Raw genomic sequence first — 19,743 nt, forward strand, 5'->3', positions numbered from 1 at the left:
GGTCACTACAGGTCAGGCTGACCACGTGGGGATTTGTTTATGTCGCCAGATGACGTCACAGGTTTCCCACATGGAAAAAATTATCTAGTCAAGTATTACTTTCACAAATACAATAAATAAACTAGAAAAATACAAATTAGTTGAAATGGGTGCAAACATGACTTGGGCGTATGAGAAAAAACCATATTTATCATGTCATGTTACAAAGAGGAACTAGTTTCTTATACGCATTATATCGTCTAGACGATTTATTATGCGGTCGGCGGAGGAATACGGAGTGGAGTTTTGGATTGTGTGCCTACGGTGAACGAGTGTTAGCTCTGTAAAATGGCTGATAGAGAAGGTGGAGAGGATAACCCGCAACCGGGCCAGCCAAGTACGTGTCATGTTGTATTAACTCATCCTATTTAGTCCGTACCGTGTCAAATCTCCGCCGTACCTCTCATAAAACTCGCGGTTCAGAGGTTGCCAGGCTCCGACGACCAAGATGGCAGGCCATCTCACCTGGGATGATATGCAATCTTATCAAATTTTCTGTGTTTACATCCCCTGATATTTATCATGGCGTGCAGATATTAAACGTAACGATATTTCTTAATGTTTTAATTATTTACGTTGAGTTGTACGACTTGTATGCGGTAAGAATAGGTGGTGAAATGATGGTGGTGAATGTGCCCGTGGCATGTGTGTATTGACGTGGACGACACAGTTATCCATCCACTCTTCAAGACCATTCATCAGCCATCCCTCAGCCACTGTGGTACCGCCCCAATGGCTACAGCCATCTCCGGTACCCATCTCATTAAAATCTTTTCATTCCTGCACCAGCCGCTTAGTCCTACGGCCAACGAAACGCTCGCAAGGACAAAACGATCCATACCAATTTTTTTTTTATTCGGGCCTTTTTTTTTTATTTTTTGGAGGGAAGTTTTGTTGAGGTCATGATATTCCCAGGTCTCGTGTCACGGGTATAGTTACGACGCTGAGGGAAAAGTGTACAGCCGCGGTATTAAGATGTTTGGGCTTCACACTAGTGAGATAACCAGTGCCACTTGGCCGATGTTGAGATGAGAATTTTTAAGCCTAGAAGATTTAAAGCTAATGTTACATAAAATGTTTAAGTTTTATGGGTATAATGATACTATACTATCACACATGCATTATGTTTAGATATATTTTTTTACAAAATAGATATGCTCTACCGTATTATGATATATGTGAAAAGATGGCGAAATATGAAAACGTCCGCAAATTCTGTGCATAAAAATGCGAAAAAATGTATATGCTAACACTAACATCTTTACATAGGACGTTTTATTATATATATTAGTACATATATATGGACAAAGGTCAGTAGGTATCTTGTTAATATTGAAGCACATCCAGTGCCTGCTTCAGTCAGTGCCAGCCCATAAGAACCCAAACTGGTTTGATTATATTTATTTTCGTATAGGAAATACTGATGCTTATAAGACTAGATTTACAGAGTTACAGCTTGAGCATTGAGTGTGGCTCATGGAAATATTCATAATATATATATATATATATATATATATATATTTTTTTTTTTTTTTTTTTTTATACTTTGTCGCTGTCTCCCGCGTTTGCGAGGTAGCGCAAGGAAACAGACGAAAGAAATGGCCCAACCCCCCCCCCCCATACACATGTACATACACACGTCCACACACGCAAATATACATACCTACACAGCTTTCCATGGTTTACCCCAGACGCTTCACATGCCTTGCTTCAATCCACTGACAGCACGTCAACCCCTGTATACCACATGACTCCAATTCACTCTATTTCTTGCCCTCCTTTCACCCTCCTGCATGTTCAGGCCCCGATCACACAAAATCTTTTTCACTCCATCTTTCCACCTCCAATTTGGTCTCCCTCTTCTCCTCGTTCCCACCACCTCCGACACATATATCCTCTTGGTCAATCTCTCCTCACTCATTCTCTCCATGTGCCCAAACCATTTCAAAACACCCTCTTCTGCTCTCTCAACCACGCTCTTTTTATTTCCACACATCTCTCTTACCCTTACGTTACTTACTCGATCAAACCACCTCACACCACACATTGTCCTCAAACATCTCATTTCCAGCACATCCATCCTCCTGCGCACATCTCTATCCATAGCCCACGCCTCGCAACCATACAACATTGTTGGAACCACTATTCCCTCAAACATACCCATTTTTGCTTTCCGAGATAGTGTTCTCGACTTCCACACATTTTTCAAGGCTCCCAAAATTTTCGCCCCCTCCCCCACCCTATGATCCACTTCCGCTTCCATGGTTCCATCCGCTGACAGATCCACTCCCAGATATCTAAAACACTTCACTTCCTCCAGTTTTTCTCCATTCAAACTCACCTCCCAATTGACTTGACCCTCACCCCTACTGTACCTAATAACCTTGCTCTTATTCACATTTACTCTCAACTTTCTTCTTCCACACACTTTACCAAACTCAGTCACCAGCTTCTGCAGTTTCTCACATATATATATATATATATATATATATATATATATATATATATATATATATATATATCTTTCTTTTCTTTCAAACTTCGCCATTTCCCGCATTAGCGAGGTAGCGTTAAGAACAGAGGACTGGGCCTTTGAGGGAATACCCTCACCTGGCCCAATTCTCTGTTCCTTCTTTTGGAAAATTGAAAAAAAAAAAAAAAAAAAAAAAAACCGAGAGGGGAGGATTTCCAGCCCCCCGCTCCCTCCCCTTTTAGTCGCCTTCTACGACACGCAGGGAATACGTGGGAAGTATTCTTAATCCCCTATCCCCAGGGATATATATATATATATATATATATATATATATATATATATATATATATATATATATATATGATATGGTTGCAGCTATGTAAGGACATTATGTTCATGCATAATTGAAGGAAACCGTTCATATTTATATTTACAACTGGTAGCTGTGCCAAGTGCTTCAGATGTAAGTTTCCACAGGTCTGAGCTTAAAGTTATCAGTATTGGAAATGATTATAAAAAGGAAAAATTGAAGAAAGTATAGTCTTATTTTTTGGGTTATAGACTGTTTTGACCTTAGTCCTACATTTTCCATGTGCTTCAAGAGCCTCTCTGTTTATAGGCTAATTGAATTAAGAAATCATCTACCTAATGTAATGTAATGTGTTATGTCAGATAGTAAATTTTCATCAGTTTTACTATTGACAGTAGAGTTCGTACGAAAAATGCATGTAAGGGCCATTGTTACCTATGGATAGTACTTTCTTTACGTGTTTTGAATATTTTTTCCTAAATTTGTTTATGCTAGTCATTCTAACCAGACCTAGGATTCCCCAAGCCAGGTGGGTGGGGGTTACAAAATTTTAACAAAATACTTCCAAATTTTAAGTTTTTTATATTTAATCCTTACCTTATTGTGATTTATATTGTTACATCTTAATACAATCACTTTTTCATGTAAGATTACATTCTTTACAGGGTAATACTTTATCTTTCTTTCTTTCAAACTATTCGCCATTTCCCGCATTAGCGAGGTAGCGTTAAGAACAGAGGACTGGGCCTTTGAGGGAATACCCTCACCTGGCCCAATTCTCTGTTCCTTCTTTTGGAAAATTAAAAAAAAAAAACGAGAGGGGAGGATTTCCAGCCCCCCGCTCCCTCCCCTTTTAGTCGCCTTCTACGACACGCAGGGAATACGTGGGAAGTACTCTTAATCCCCTATCCCCAGGGATAAAATACTTTATATTATAATAGGGTAATACTTTATATTATGTCAAATTAATATCTTTGAATTTTTGCATGAAACTTTCAGACTCGTTCCATTTTAAAGTGGTTCAAAAGAACTTTAGTGGTAGGTTTCACTATTAGGACCCTCATAATTGAAAAACAATGTGCACTGGGAACTTTTAGATTGGGTAACTGATAACTCATCTCTCCAATTTTTGTTTGCAACCACTGTATCCTAAAGCCTTGCCTTTGAATTACCCTGTGCATTAAAAGCATGGGTTGATTAAAAGATTCAGGTCAAATCTCCATTCCCGCCCCCACTTATCAGGAATTGATATTTAGCTACCTGATTTTGTTAGTGAGCAAATTAAGAAAAATGGATAGATGGAAGTATTTTTCCTAAGTTCATACACTGCTCCTTGAATTACCCTGTGCTTGAAAGGCTTTTGTTGATTTAAAGATTCTGGTAAAATCTTTGTTCCCTCCCCCACATAACAAAATTATATGTAGCTCCTTGATTTTGTTGGTAAGCAAATTAAGGAAAATGGAAGTAGATGATAGTATTTTTCTTAAGTTCGGTGTCTGGTCTAGCTGGATAATTTTTGCACTATTATAACTAATTGCTCGCTACCTGTTACGGATGAGGCGCTAAAAGGCTAAGAAGTGGCACTAGAGTTCATCCTTTGTGGAGACTTTCTTTTCTGTGGCCACCCCCTTCAGGAAGTTCCCAAAGGGAATGGGCATCAAATATATAGATGAATTGATAGTGTGTGTTTTGGTATGTGCAGATATGGGTATTTGTCTCGTGGATAATATTTATGATTGCATATTTATATGGCTCAGGAACAGCTTTATGCTCTTGGGGTTGGGGTCCCATGGCTTGCCTTTTTCTTTTCTTTGATTATCAAGGAGCTTTTTAAACATGCTGTTTGTATACTACTGACGTGTATGTATACATGAGTGTGTATTTGTATTGTATCCTTAATCTGTTTATAAATACTTTATGTATGAGTATGAATAGAGGAATTAGGCTGTGCATCAGATATAAGTTAATATGAAGGAAGTTTTTTATATAGTAATTTTAAAAATCATTATAATCGGTTAAATTGATGGAAACTTTTGAGTAGGGTTACATTAGGTTTTAGGTTTATAATCTGTGTAGCCCAGAAGTTTCAATAACTTTGATGCACAGGGAAATGATTAGGCTACATGAATATAGAAACCCAACTCTGGCAAATGTCACAGAAATGACACCACAAAAGTTTTAACTTTACATAGCGTCTGAATAACGTTTTTGAATGTAGTGTTTAAAAGATTTTTAACACTCACTTTACAAAGTGGTTATTGTTCCATGAATTGTGATTTTGATATTCTTCTGTAAATGTTAAAATTAGGTTATGTTTGGTTACAGAAGAACATCATGATTGCACTTATTATCTTTTAATGTATGACTGCCTTGTAAAATGCATGGACAATATCCACTGCCTGTGCTTTATGTTGATTTTGGAGGCTTTTATGTCTCCACAGCTCATTCCGGGATCAAGATGCTTTTTTGCCTCTGAGCAGTCAGGCTGTTGGGGCCATGACCCATAGGCCTAGATACCCTCCACAGCCAGACTGGTCAGTTACTTTGTCCAGTTATTTTTGTTTGCATATCTCTGCTAGGTAGTGTACAATTTTTTTTAAAGCTTATGTAGGTAGTGGGTTGAATATTTTACTTGGTTGTCTAGTGTGTTTCCAAAGCTTATAGGTAGTATGTTGAAAATTTTTTGGACCTAGATGTCACATGGTATTCTTATCTGTTTCACCTTTTGATCATTGTGATAATATTTAGTAATCATCTGTGCTATTTATTGTGTCATGGAATTATTTTGATTGTTTATAAGATCCATGCCTTTAAGAATATTCCATGTAAATTATGACATTGATCTGCTCTCTCCAGATTAGTATAATCCAATATTAGTCATTCTCATTAATTTCACAATGAACTTGATTGGAATTCTGCTTGAGGGATTTTTTTTTATTAATATCATCTAATACTTTTGACCATGTATTTAGTAAGAAAATATTTGTTGGTTATGAATAGTTCTTAAAGTCTGAGTAATTGATTGAATATTTATGACTAGTGTACGGTAATAATGAAAAGATTTTGTCGCAAAACAGTAACTGTAAACATTTAATGAGAAATCAGTTCTCACACATTTGATTATCTGCAGTATTGGGACTGGAGCCTTGATGTAAAGTAGAATTTTGCTTACCTGTAATAAAGAGCCCTCTTATGATATCCAGTTACTGCTGTCGAAAAAAAAAGAAATAGATATTATTGTCTTAGAATATTGAAGTGCAAGACATTCAGATATGCCTCGATTTTCACTTGTGTGAGTATTACAAATTAGTGCCACCAAAGAATTTGCGCATTCTCAACTATTTTCGTGGATTTTGTATAGATATTTTAGAATTTTGGTTAAAAATACAGTAACTGCCCCCCAGATATTTGGATTTTGTAGCTTGATATATTGTTGCAACATGATATGAATTAAAGAATTTTGATCAGAAGTAAAGAATTCCCATGAACATCAAGGTATCGAAAAGTCTGTCAGGAAGACAAATCTTAAGTGGCACATCAGAAATTAAGGTGTCATTTGGTAGAATAGAATTTGAAAAAAGAGGTAGAGACCAGGTTTATTATGATGAATACCAGTATATTCTTCAGTTAAGAGTGAACATGAGCTGAACGAGTTGATAAAATTGCCTATCATTATGAAAACATTTACGTTTCATGAAATTAGACCCATAAGGATTAAGTTCTTAGATTCATGAACATATTTAGGATGCATTTGAATGGTCATTTTGCATATAGAGTACATTGCCTTTTTACATGTTGTCTTTTACTTTTGCCCTATTGCTGCAGTGAAATTTGCAGTCATTGGTGTTAGTTTTAAGTAATTAACTTGTTTATATATATAGTTAACTGATTTTATCTTTTTCAGGTAAGTGTGTTGCTGTTTGCTGTTCAGGTGCAGTTACCATTGTGATTAGGTGTTGAAACATGCAAGTAACAGTGAGCAGTTGGAGTGAAATTTGGATAGGGAAATTGAAAATCATGTTATTTGATGTGGCACATAAATATGAAAAAGGACACTGAACTGGAATTCTGATGCAGTGCAGTGTTTTGCCTTTCTTTGGTAAATTGTAGTAAGTCAGAAGCACATCAGTATTCAGAGAATGCAGTTACAATTTTGTTGTACTTGCACTGAATATTGCTGATAGATAAATGAGTGCATTTCTTTATTGAATATACTTTCGTAGTTAACAGTAAAATTGAAAATGAACTTATAGTTGGTACTGGTTACATATGTTTGAATTAGTTGACTTGTGTATCATTGTTGATGTATTTGAAAGCAAATTATAAGGAAGTATTGGATCATTGTGAAGAACTGCAGTTTACGTAAAGAGATGTACTGCACCAAGAGGTTTTTTATTACTTAAGGTAAGAATAATTTGTTTGCATTAGCAAGAATTGTGCCATACCATTGAGAATTTGAAATTTCTTATTTACTTTAATTGCACTATTTTTTGGGAAAAAGATTATTGTTAGAGTTACTTACCTTGCTAATTGCGCATATCTCACAAGTGTGAGACTGATGATGCACAGTGTTCAATTGCTTCATCTGATGTATCTTTTATTTATCCACATTCCTCAGGTATGTTAGAACCCTTGATAGTTGATTAGTTTGAAAGGTTTGTATGCAATTTACAAAGAACCCTGAATCTGTTGATGATTCTGTTTACTTTCATAAGTATCTGAATTCAGGTGTATCACACCTAAGAATTTAGGGCAATCACATATCCCAGTAAAGGTTGTCTTGGCAGGTAATTCTAAAAAGAATCTTTCCAAGTAAAGGAAATTTTGGACCATGTAGATCATAATCAAGCGTTGGTATTTCGTGCTATTGTGTTATATTGCTGTAAAGTGTGTGAAACTTAGCATCATGCCATCCTGGACCCTGAATTGCTAAGCTCCTTATTAGATACCATTAAATGATAGAAATGATACATAAGAATGATTTATACTATTACATCACGAAGGAAGACCTCATGAGCTTTGGCAAGTAATGTTATGTTAAGGGACATTGATCCCACTGGTTTACATTGACTCATTTCACTTGAATTTTGTAAGTGGAACTTACAGTAGGATTTGTTTTGGGAAAATGAATAAAAAATCAGTGTTAGTTGTTGAATATAGCACCTGTTTACCTTAATTGTTAAATAGATTTAGATGGTTTGCTGATGTGAAGTGTTTAACTTCCATCCAGGTGTGGCTTTGGTCTGTAACAAATGATTTGTAGGATTCCCCATGTCTCAGCCAACTTATGAGTATGGTTAAAAACCCACAATCTTTTGTTATATTAATGGTATATCATTATATATACAGTTTCAAAAAGAAAAATCTCTTGGGATTATTTTATGAGAAGTAGGCTATTTTGTGAAACTTGGATTAATTGGATATAGATTACAAGAGGTAGATATAAGCTGTTCTTGGATATTATGCAAGGTATTGTTTTCCCTGAGGAGTTCTTATAAGAAATGCTGTTTTATTGCTTATTTATTCCTTTAAAAGGATTAAGTTCTTCAGAATTTATCATTTGATGAGATTTTTATGTAGTGTAATGTTCCTATCATACTTGCTGCAGAATTCTGTTTGAAGTGTTGTTTATACGTGTATTGCTGTCAGTCAACTTGATTGTGTTGCAAGAGGTCACAGTGGTGCACGTGACCTAGTATATGCATATAACCATAAGGAAAATGGTTATATGATCACTGCACTTTTGTGTAGTGATCACACTGTCAGGGGAGATACGAGAGTGAGATAGAAGATATAGAGTAGCCAGTCGATATATAAGGAAGAGACGTAGCTAAGATGCCATTTGCGTCTTAGCTATGTCTCTTCCTTTTATATCTACTGACTGTTCAACATCTTCTATCTCAATCTTGTATCTCCTCTGGTGATGTGATCATTACTGAAGTGCACTTGGGAACATGTTGTGTTTCATTTTCCTTGTTGTTGTGTGCATGCACATTATTGTGTGTTAACTGTCACTGGATTTTAAAATTATTTGTTCCATGACACTACCAAGCTTAGTGGTTCTTCTTATCATTAGCAACTGGAACAAGATTAGAAGCAACATAAATGTTAATGTGGACAACAGAAGATAAGGATATGCTCTACTTTTATCACAGCGAATTCATGAGTAACAGTAAAGTATTTTTGAAAATGTCTTTGTGGTGGCTGTGCTGATGAGGTGTTTCCTTCATTAATGCCACCAGATTGTAGAATTGATTTGCTTTTGTTAGTTTGAAACTATTGTTGAGTGACAGTGGTAATACACCTACCAGTGTAAACCATTGAAAGGTCTATGACCTGTTTGTGGATAGGGAGCTGTAGTTTTAGTGCCTTGCACGTGGCATTTAGAGAAAGGAAGTGAGCAGGTAAGATCTTTCTTCTATTGTTCCTGGCTCTACCTTGCTAACATGAGAAACAGAGATCAAGTATGAAGAGAGAGTATATACTCGTACTCTGTTGGTATTGCTTTATGGTTGTTTTATCTAATCTACTCTTGGTTGCAAAACTGTCTCTTTGAATGGGATTTAAGCTATTGAACCCATGGCTTCACCTTAGTGCATAACAGTGAAAAATAAAGCAGTATTGATGTTTTAATATGTTTTGTTCCTGTGACTATTTTCTCAAATAAGTGATAGGTGATGTGGTTGCGGGAGCTGAAGGGGGTTTGCTGAAATGGTTTGGACATATGGAGAGAATGAGTAAAGAGAGATTGATAATAAGGATATATGTGTGGGAAGTGTAGGATGTCAAGGATAAGGGAAAGACCATATTGGACATGAAAGTATGAACTGAAAGAGGTCTCAAGTGCTTGTGGTCTAAGCATGCTGGATGGCGAAAGGTATGCAAGAGATAGAATGAATTGGAGTGATGCGGTATTTGAGGGTTGACACGCTGTCAGTGGACTGAACCAGGGCATATGAAGCAGCAGTGCAGAGACTACAGAAAGGTCTGCGGGGCCTGGTTGTGGATGGGAGCTGTGGTTTTGGTGCATTATATGTGATACGTGAATAAATGTGGGCTGATGATGCCTTTTTCTTTGTCAGTTCTTGACACTATGTCGCTAATGTGGGAAACAGGGAACATACATGAAAGAAAATAGAAAATATACGATGATTAGTGAAACTTTTCATTAAAAAGCAGTAGATATTAAAAATATATTTTTCTAATGTCACTATGATTTAATGTCTTTATGTATGGTAAAAAAGAGAGAGAGAGAGGTGGGGTGATTGTATTTCATACTTGAATTATGGTGACAGTATGGAAACTACTACAGTTATTGGGTGTAGACAATGGGTTGCTGTGATTTATACTAGTGGATGTGGGAGGTAATTGTAAAAGCAAGGTTCATGTTTTATATTGAAGTGCACTTTTGTCTTTTGATATCAGTTTGTAAGTTGTTAATGAGTGTAAGTTTTAGGAATAATATTCTGGGAAGATGGTAAGGGAATGCTGAAGTTAAGAATAATGTTATGCTAGGGAGATGAATTAGAGATGCATTGGGAGTTGAAATGAACATGAAGAATAGTAAAGTTGTATTGAAATTGTGTGGTAATGAACATGAAGAATATAGTAAAGTTGTATTGAAATTGTGATCAGTTGCATGTGCCACCTCATTTTTATGCATGTAAAACTTGGTTCTCTTAGATGAAGAAGTTTAGAAATGAAAGTAGAGATGGATATTTTTTATGGTATATCCAGAATTCAAAGAATAATAAAAGTGCAGAGTGAAGATGTAAGAAACTTATAAAGTGTGAGGTAGTAATGTAGTTAGAAGACACATGGTCAGAGGCCATTTAGATGGTTTGATTTTATAGAACTTGGCTATAGCTGATGATAGGTTGGTGAAGATCTGCACAAGTTTGATTGAAGGTGTAATGAGAAGAAGTAAACTATGAAAGAATTAGACAGGTGAAAAGAGTAAGTCATTTGAATTGTAAGAGTATTTTTCGGGAGATACCAGTTGAACTATTTTTTTATGCGCAGTGAAGGGGTTTTATGTATAAGGGAGGAAGTTGGAATGGAAATAGTCTAATTAGATCAATGTAGTGTTCAAGGGAAAAGTGATAAAGTTCTGTAATAGTGTGAAATCCTTTGCCCATTTTACAGAGGTTTTGAGGGCTTATCTATCTACACACCACAGTCTGGGAACAACTTGCTTTGTTGCTTATCTGGTCAGTTGAGGCTGATCAAATCCTTGGCATGTAAGCTTATGTATCATTTTTAGGATATGTGTTTTAAGTTGAACAGAGAGTACATTCATGATCCACTTAGGCTGATGGGAAGAGAATCAGTGGTTTTCAAAAGTTATCTTGAATATAGCTTTTTTGCTAGGAAGTAAAGAAGATTTGCATTCTTATGTTTTGATATGTTATCAGCTTAATTTCGATTTTTGTTAGATTAAATTTTGTATCATTCAACATAATTTATAAATGATCATTTAAGATTGGATTTTGATTTTTAGAAGCTGAACCTGGCGGTCACTCTAATGACCTTTTATATTGTGTGAATACTTTTTGTTTTTCCTTGGCAGAATTGTATTCCTATATACTCACAACTTATATTTGTTAATGGCTTTTGATGAGTCATTGACATAGGTTCCATTTTAGGAAATTAAAAGCATCATCTAGATGGCTTCAAATTTCATTTGAGTTTTGTATGCAGGATATGGAGTAGACTGTATTGTCATATGAAGTGTACTGTGTCATTTTATGTTTTAGATTGAAATAAGAATGTTTGAAACTAGAACATTCATGCTGTCTCAAAAAATCTTGAAGGTAGACCATATTCATCATTTAGTTATTTATATAGCTTTAGAATATTCCATATTTATGAAAGAGGATCTGAGAAAGAAGTCAAGAAAGCCAAGAGGTCATTTTAGATAAAGTATATATGGTTGAAACCAGCTCCAATACAATATCTAATTAATCTGGAAGAAATGAATAAGTTGGTTGGAAGGTATTGTCACTCTTGCTTTGCCTTAATAATTTAGCCATTAAAAAAAACTTAGCAGTAGCTAATTGAAAGTTTCTTGTAAAGTTTTTTGTTTAAGCATATGTAGGTTTGCGGCAGGGGTGTGTGATGTCTCCATGGTTGTTTAATTTGTTTATGGATGGGGTTGTTAGGGAGGTGAATGCAAGAGTTTTGGAAAGAGGGGCAAGTATGAAGTCTGTTGGGGATGAGAGAGCTTGGGAAGTGAGTCAGTTGTTGTTCGCTGATGATACAGCGCTGGTGGCTGATTCATGTGGGAAACTGCAGAAGCTGGTGACTGAGTTTGGTAAAGTGTGTGAAAGAAGAAAGTTAAGAGTAAATGTGAATAAGAGCAAGGTTATTAGGTACAGTAGGGTTGAGGGTCAAGTCAATTGGGAGGTGAGTTTGAATGGAGAAAAACTGGAGGAAGTGAAGTGTTTTAGATATCTGGGAGTGGATCTGGCAGCGGATGGAACCATGGAAGCGGAAGTGGATCATAGGGTGGGGGAGGGGGCGAAAATTCTGGGAGCCTTGAAGAATGTGTGGAAGTCGAGAACATTATCTCGGAAAGCAAAAATGGGTATGTTTGAAGGAATAGTGGTTCCAACAATGTTGTATGGTTGCGAGGCGTGGGTTATGGATAGAGTTGTGCGCAGGAGGATGGATGTGCTGGAAATGAGATGTTTGAGGACAATGTGTGGTGTGAGGTGGTTTGATCGAGTAAGTAACGTAAGGGTAAGAGAGATGTGTGGAAATAAAAAGAGCGTGGTTGAGAGAGCAGAAGAGGGTGTTTTGAAATGGTTTGGGCACATGGAGAGAATGAGTGAGGAAAGATTGACCAAGAGGATATATGTGTCGGAGGTGGAGGGAACGAGGAGAAGAGGGAGACCAAATTGGAGGTGGAAAGATGGAGTGAAAAAGATTTTGTGTGATCGGGGCCTGAACATGCAGGAGGGTGAAAGGAGGGCAAGGAATAGAGTGAATTGGAGCGATGTGGTATACCGGGGTTGACGTGATGTCAGTGGATTGAATCGGGGCATGTGAAGCATCTGGGGTAAACCATGGAAAGCTGTGTAGGTATGTATATTTTGCGTGTGTGGACGTATGTATATACATGTGTATGGGGGTGGATTGGGCCATTTCTTTCGTCTGTTTCCTTGCGCTACCTCGCAAACGTGGGAGACAGCGGCAAAACAAAACAAAACAAAAAAAAAAAAAAAAGCTGGGAGTTCCAAGAAATTAAGACAGGCATTCCCCTGTACTGTACCCTCATTAAGGAAAAGGAGTGTAATGAGTAATTTTGTATGAAGAAATTGTATCAGTTTTATCAGACACTGAATCTACTGCATCAGGTGAGGATAGAATAATTTATGTTAATACATCTTAGTAAAGTAAACATAGCAATAGTTTTTGATTTGTTTGACTTAATATGGATTTATAGTTATTCCCTTATAGCTATTATTTCTATAAGGTTTATACCTGTTCCATTGACTAGTTGTCTTTGCAAACTAATGTAGTAGAAGTGATTAATAATAGGTTGGTTTGGTATCTTGAAAGAAATGATTGAATCACGCCATTCCAGAATGGTTTGGAAAGTTTTGATCTACCATATGCCCCTTAATATGAATATCAGGTAAGGTTCAGAAAGGATGTGGAAATCATCTCTGTGTTATGGCAGTGTTTTTTATTTAGAGGAAGCCAGTGATACTACTTTGAGCCATGGTATCATAAGGCATATCCACAAAATAGGCCTTTGAGGCAGACTATTAAAGTCTGTTCAACCCTTTTTAAGGACATTTCATTTTCCACGGAAGGGGTACTACAGGGCAGCATGTTTGACTTTACTTCATTGGTGCTAACGGTAATGTTCCAGGGGTTGTTGTGTTACCCTTTTTGTTGATGATTTGGCTATCTATTTTATACCGTCATATCTTGAAGCTGCTGCAGGATGTTTGCCAGCTGCTGTTGATAAGATTATTGATCAAGCAGATAACTTGTTTTAATTTTCCTGAACAAAACTGAAGCAGTATGTTTCATTAGATCAACCAAAAAGCCATCATTCACTTGTATTGTTGAAAGGCATTCTCATTCCATGTGAAGATGAAACAATTTTAGGCATGATTGACATGGGTCTGTCCTATGGTCCTGTAAAAGCCAGGAGGCTTACATGAAATCTGTGTGGTAACACTAAGAGTATTGATAGCAGTTCTCTTTCTTTTTGGCTTGGTTTTGAACTGCACGCCGAGATTATGACATTTGTCTGGCTACTAAATGTTGCCTTGGTTTCTTTGCTATGCGGGTAGTGTGAGTGATGAATCGGTGATGCCTCAGATTATGAGAATGATTGATGGAGGCTGTAGTGTACAAGTCCCTGTAAATAGTTTTGGTGCATTACACATGACATCTAGAAAATGGATGTGAGCAGATGCAGCCTTTCTTCATCATTCCTAATGTGGGAAATGGCGATCAAGTATGAAAAAAATTTAAGTTTGATGTAGCTAAAAAGTGCTTAAATATTAAGCTTTAGGTTTAAGTACCTTACAAATCCTACAAAGTCATTTTACTATTTCCTGGAGAACTATTGTGTAAAATTCATGGTATAAGATATATTTCACATTTTAGTTCATATCCTTGACTTATACAGTATATTTTTTTATGTTATGATGAAGGGAAAATCTGAAAGATTCATGCTTTCTTCCATTCTTCATCTACCACTTTCCTGGAAATGTATGCCTTATCTCCAGTGTTATACCACAGCCCTGAAAAGTATGTTGGCTCTCTTTTTTTTGTTCATATCCTTTGTTTTTGAAAGTATTTCATTTATTTGATATTGAAAAATTAAAAATCTGAATGACGTGCACACTGCAAAACCCATTTTGTACCCCTCCCTTAGGGAATGTATTACTGTGTTAACTTCAGCAATATACCATGGCCAAATAAGGTATTGTAGCTCTTTTTTGTCCACATCCTTTATTTTTATAGTGGAAACAAAATTTATGGATTGTAAAACCATATAAGTGAAGTGACAGAATTGATAAACATTTTGAAGTTGTCTTGCTGTTCTGAGGGAGCTGACAGGAAAACCATGCGAAAGTTATATTTCATTGTGGAGGTTGAAACTTGATTATGGTTGGCCACTGACAACAGCGTAAAAATGGTTTATGCTGTTCCTGATCATGTTATTAGAATATGCATTGGAGCATTCAGATGTTCTAAAATTGAAAGTATATATGCAGATTCTGGCAAGTTTCCTCCAAATTTAAGATATGAAAAATTAGGTGTGATTTATCTCATATGATGAGATATGCATCATCTAACCCCACATTAAGTATTTTTTTCTGCAGGAAGATTGAGATGTTTGATCAGCATCCAAAGTTCTGTGACCCTTTTAATGTAAGATTAGAAAATACCATAAATGAGAGTGTTTTGGACATTAACTTTGTTCAGTTAGGTTGCGCTTGGTTCCTTCTCTTAGATATTTTAACTTTGTTCAGTTAGGTTGTGCTTTGTTCCTTCTCTTAGATATTTTTAAGAGTAGACTTTGCTGGAATTGGATGAAAACACGCAAAAAAACTGTTTTTGTAGTGACAAAAAATAAGCTCCTCTAGGTTGATACTACTCATGCAAACAAAATAAGATATGTACTAATGACTCAAAATGTGTTGAAGGTGCAGGTTTTGCTGTAGTTGTTGAAGAAGAGTCTCTTGTAGCAATAGCACTGAAAGAATTTCCCATTTTATTGCAGAACTAATTGGTATTGAGATTGCACTTAAATTGACTGAGCAGTCCATGGAAATTGAAATATATGTTCTTGTCTGATTCCAAGTTAATCACTGCACTCCAGTGCAACCCTTTGTTCAAAACTCCAAGATTGGGTTGTAAGAATTTACTAAGGAATAAAGTGTTTTGAATTTTGCTGATGTGCTGGACATGCTGGTACGAGCAATAATGAAACAGTAAATGCTGAGGCAAAAGCAACAATATTTAGCAATATTTATATATACAGGACTTATCGAAACAATTTTATGGGTTAAATATATGATAATGTTAGACATATAAGGCAAACAAGATTGGTACATGGAAGCTCAGTAGAGTAGGAAACTAAGAAAGATAAAGCTATTGAAGTATGACCTTTTTGTTGGAATCACCAATTTGAGATATTTCTTTGTTGTCTGAGGATTGGTCATAGTGTGTTGACCTATGGTCACTTAATGGAGAGGAGATTTACTCCAATATGACTCTTGCAATTGCAATATTACCAAGGAACATGTATCAACAGAATGCCAGAATGTAGAGATTTGAGTCATGAGGAAGTCAGTATGAATTATGTATTAGCAGTTCAAGACATGATAGCACATTATTAAAGAAATTTTACACAATAATATATTTCAGATATGATTTATGCAAGAACTGGAGTAGTAATTGTAAAGAGATTGGTGAATTTTTTTGGTCTAGAATATAAATTTTTTTATAAATAGGTTTAGCTCTTGGATATCTTTTTTCATGTTAAAAAGTTCTTTACAGATTCCACAAAATCTGTCCGAATTACTGATCTGTGTACTTAGAGTGGAGTTTTGCAACATACATTGTGATAAAATCTCGTTAGAAAATATCTTCTGAGAATATAAATTTCACATTATATACTTTTATCACCATTTCCTGCTTTAGTGAGGTAGTGCCTGGAGCACACAGTGAAAGACTACGTTCATTTATCCATTCTCTACCTGATGTGCAGTGCACCGAAACTGCAGCTCCCTGTCCACAACCAGGCCCCACAGATCTTTGCATGGCCTACCGTAGCCACTTCACATGCCTTGGTTTGGTCCATTGACAGTCCATTGACTCCCAAATCATTGTCTTGAGCATGCATTTCACCCTAATCGACTCCTGTATACCAGATCCTCCCTAGTCCTTCTCGTCTTGAGCATGCATTTCACCCTATTGCATGTTGTGGCCCCAATTAAAATCTTTTTCACTTCATCTTTCTATCTCCATTTTGGTGTATCCCAAATATCCAAAGCATTGCAGCACTCCTTCTTCGGCTCTCTCTACCACACAATTATTACCACACCTCTCTCATACCCTTACTTGATCAAACCACCTCACACTCCATAATGTTTTCAAGCATTTTACTTCCAGTATTTCCACCCCCTTCCACATATCCTCATTTATAGCCCATGCTGTGCATCCATATACATTGTTAGAACCTCTGTACCCTCAAACATACCTGTATTTGCCTTCCCAGACAACAACAACTCTTTTCACACATTTTGCTGTACTCCCAGAACAGTTGCTGTTTCACCCAATTTATAACTCTTCCGCTTCCTTGGTTCCAATTATCCCCTCAAATGACAGTTTTCAATGGCCTTTGAGGACTCTTTAATGATTTATTTTTATTCAGTTGGTTGATTCAGAGTCTATAAATGCAGTTCAATCTTAACTTCAAGAGTCTTGTGAATAAAGCATACTGGGGCCTAAATATATAGGAGGCTGAAAGGTGTGCAAGGAAGAGAGTGAATTTAAACGATGTGGCATACCAGGGTCGATGTGCTGTCAGTGGATTGAACCAAGGGATGTGAAGCGTCTGGGGTAAACCATGGAAAGGCGTGTGGGGCCTGGATGTGGAAAGGGAGCTGTGGTTTCGGTGCATTCCACATGACAGCTAGAGACTTAGTGTGAACAAATGTGGCCTTTGTTGTCTTTTCATAGCACTACCTCATGCGTGCATGCGTGGGGGAAGGGGGGTGCCATTTCATGTGTGGCGGGGTGGTGACGGGAATGGATGAAGGTAGCAAGTATGAATATATACCTGTGTATATGTATGTATACGTTGAAATGTATTGGTGTATATATGTGCATGTGTGGGTGTTTATGTACATACATGTGCATGTGGGTGGGTTGGGCCATTCTTTTGTCTGTTTCCTTGCACAACCTTGCTTTTGTGGGAGACAGTGACTAAGTATGATAATGAATAAATAAATGTAGATACATACATATATGCACATACATATGCATCTATATACATATAAATATACAGGTACACCCCCAATTTTCCAGCACTCTTGGTTCCAAAGCCTTGCTGAATAACCATTTTGCTGGACCAACTGTGGTCATGTAATAATAATTCATCAACACACCTCTAACCCACTAATTATACATCTCCCATGTGTCTAAAGTATACCATGGGCTGCTAGAAATTTGAATTAAACAAATATTAGATGTAAATTAAGTAAATTAAATAAATAGATGAAATACATTATACACCTGCTCAGGAGTGAGGTGCTCGTCAGCTACGAGTTTCACAAATTCATCCACATACTCAGCAGCTCCTTCGTGGTTTGCTGACCACTTTTCTCCGCACACTTTATTCATGACACTTCTTGAATCTTTGAATCCGTCCTTCACTGTAGTCACGCTTATGTTGTAATTTAAGTTCTTTATGGAACAGCTTAACCTGGTCCATTATCATGCTACCTGACAATTCCACTCCATCACTCCAATGCTGTCAAAACCATTCCATCATCACTCGATCGGGGTCAGTACTCTCATAGTTTTTCTAATCATCATTTTCTTCTTGGAATCGCTGTCCGCATGGAATTTTAATATTTTCTCCCTTTGCTTCTTTAAATCATAAACAGTTGATGAACCAGTATGGTTGATATCACATAGCTTACACACCGAAACACCTCGGTCCATTTTTTCAACAGTTCTGCTTTAGCTTACATTGATAAGGACTGATGTTTATGTTTGACACCATGTCTGACACTCATATGTCTTAGAAGTCATATTTTATTCATTTATTTATTTTGCTTTGTCGCTGTCTCCCGTGTTAGCAAGGTAGCGCAAGGAAACAGATGAAAGAATGGCCCAACCCACCCACATACACATGTATATACATACACGTCCACACAGGCAAATATACATACCTATACATCTCAATGTATACATATATATACACACACAGACATATACATATATACACATGTACATAATTCATACTGTCTGCCTTTATTCATTTCCATTGCCACCCCGCCACACATGGAATAACAACCCCCTCCCCCCTCATGTGTGTGAGGTAGCGCCAGGAAAAGACAACAAAGGCCACACTCGTTCACACTCAGTCTCTAGCTGTCATGTAATAATGCACCGAAACCACAGCTCCCTTTCCACATCCAGGCCCCACAGAACTTTCCGTAGTTTACCCCAGATGCTTCACATGCCCTGGTTCAATCCATTGACAGCACGTCGAGCCTGGTATACCACATCATTCCAATTCACTCTATTCCTTGCACGCCTTTCACCCTCCTGCCTGTTCAGGCACCGATCACTCAAAATCTTTTTCACTCCATCTTTCCACCTCCAATTTGGTCTCCCACTTCTCCTCGTTCCCTCCACCTCTGACACATATATCCTCTTGGTCAATCTTTCCTCACTCATTCTCTCCTTGTGACCAAACCATTTCAAAACACCCTCTTCTGCTCTCTCAACCACACACGTTTTATTACCACACATCTTTCTTACGCTATTATTACTTACTCGATCAAACCACCTCACACCACATATTGTCCTCAAACATCTCATTTCCAGCACATCCACCCTCCTGCGCAGAACTCTATCCATAGCCCACGCCTCGCAACCATACAACATTGTTAGAACCACTTTTCCTTCAAACATACCCATTTTTGCTTTCCGAGATAATGTTCTTGACTTCCACACATTCTTCAAGGCTTCCAGAATTTTTGCCCCCTCCCCCACCCTATGATTCAATTCCGCATCCATGGTTCCATCCGCTGCCAAATCCACTCCCAGGTATCTAAAACACTTCACTTCCTCCAGTTTTTCTCCATTCAAACTTACCTCCCAGTTGACTTCACTCTCAACCCTACTGTACCTAATAACCTTGCTCTTATTCACA

General features: G+C 37.1%; 1 protein-coding gene across 2 annotated transcripts in view; it reads left to right on the top strand.

Annotated features, from left to right (window-relative positions):
• The first annotated feature begins 260 nt into the window (after positions 1-260).
• The window catches only part of Pur-alpha (Purine-rich binding protein-alpha), a 451,808-nt gene continuing 432,325 nt past the window's right edge, over positions 261-19,743 (top strand). For both annotated transcript variants that reach the window (XM_071658308.1, XM_071658309.1), the window contains exon 1: positions 261-376. In XM_071658308.1, coding sequence (XP_071514409.1) covers positions 328-376 — 49 coding nt within the window. In that variant the 5' untranslated portion in view covers positions 261-327. The remainder of the gene's footprint in view (positions 377-19,743) is intronic.

Source organism: Panulirus ornatus, chromosome 66 (genome assembly GCF_036320965.1).
Source record: "Panulirus ornatus isolate Po-2019 chromosome 66, ASM3632096v1, whole genome shotgun sequence".
Lineage (NCBI taxonomy): Eukaryota > Metazoa > Arthropoda > Malacostraca > Decapoda > Palinuridae > Panulirus > Panulirus ornatus.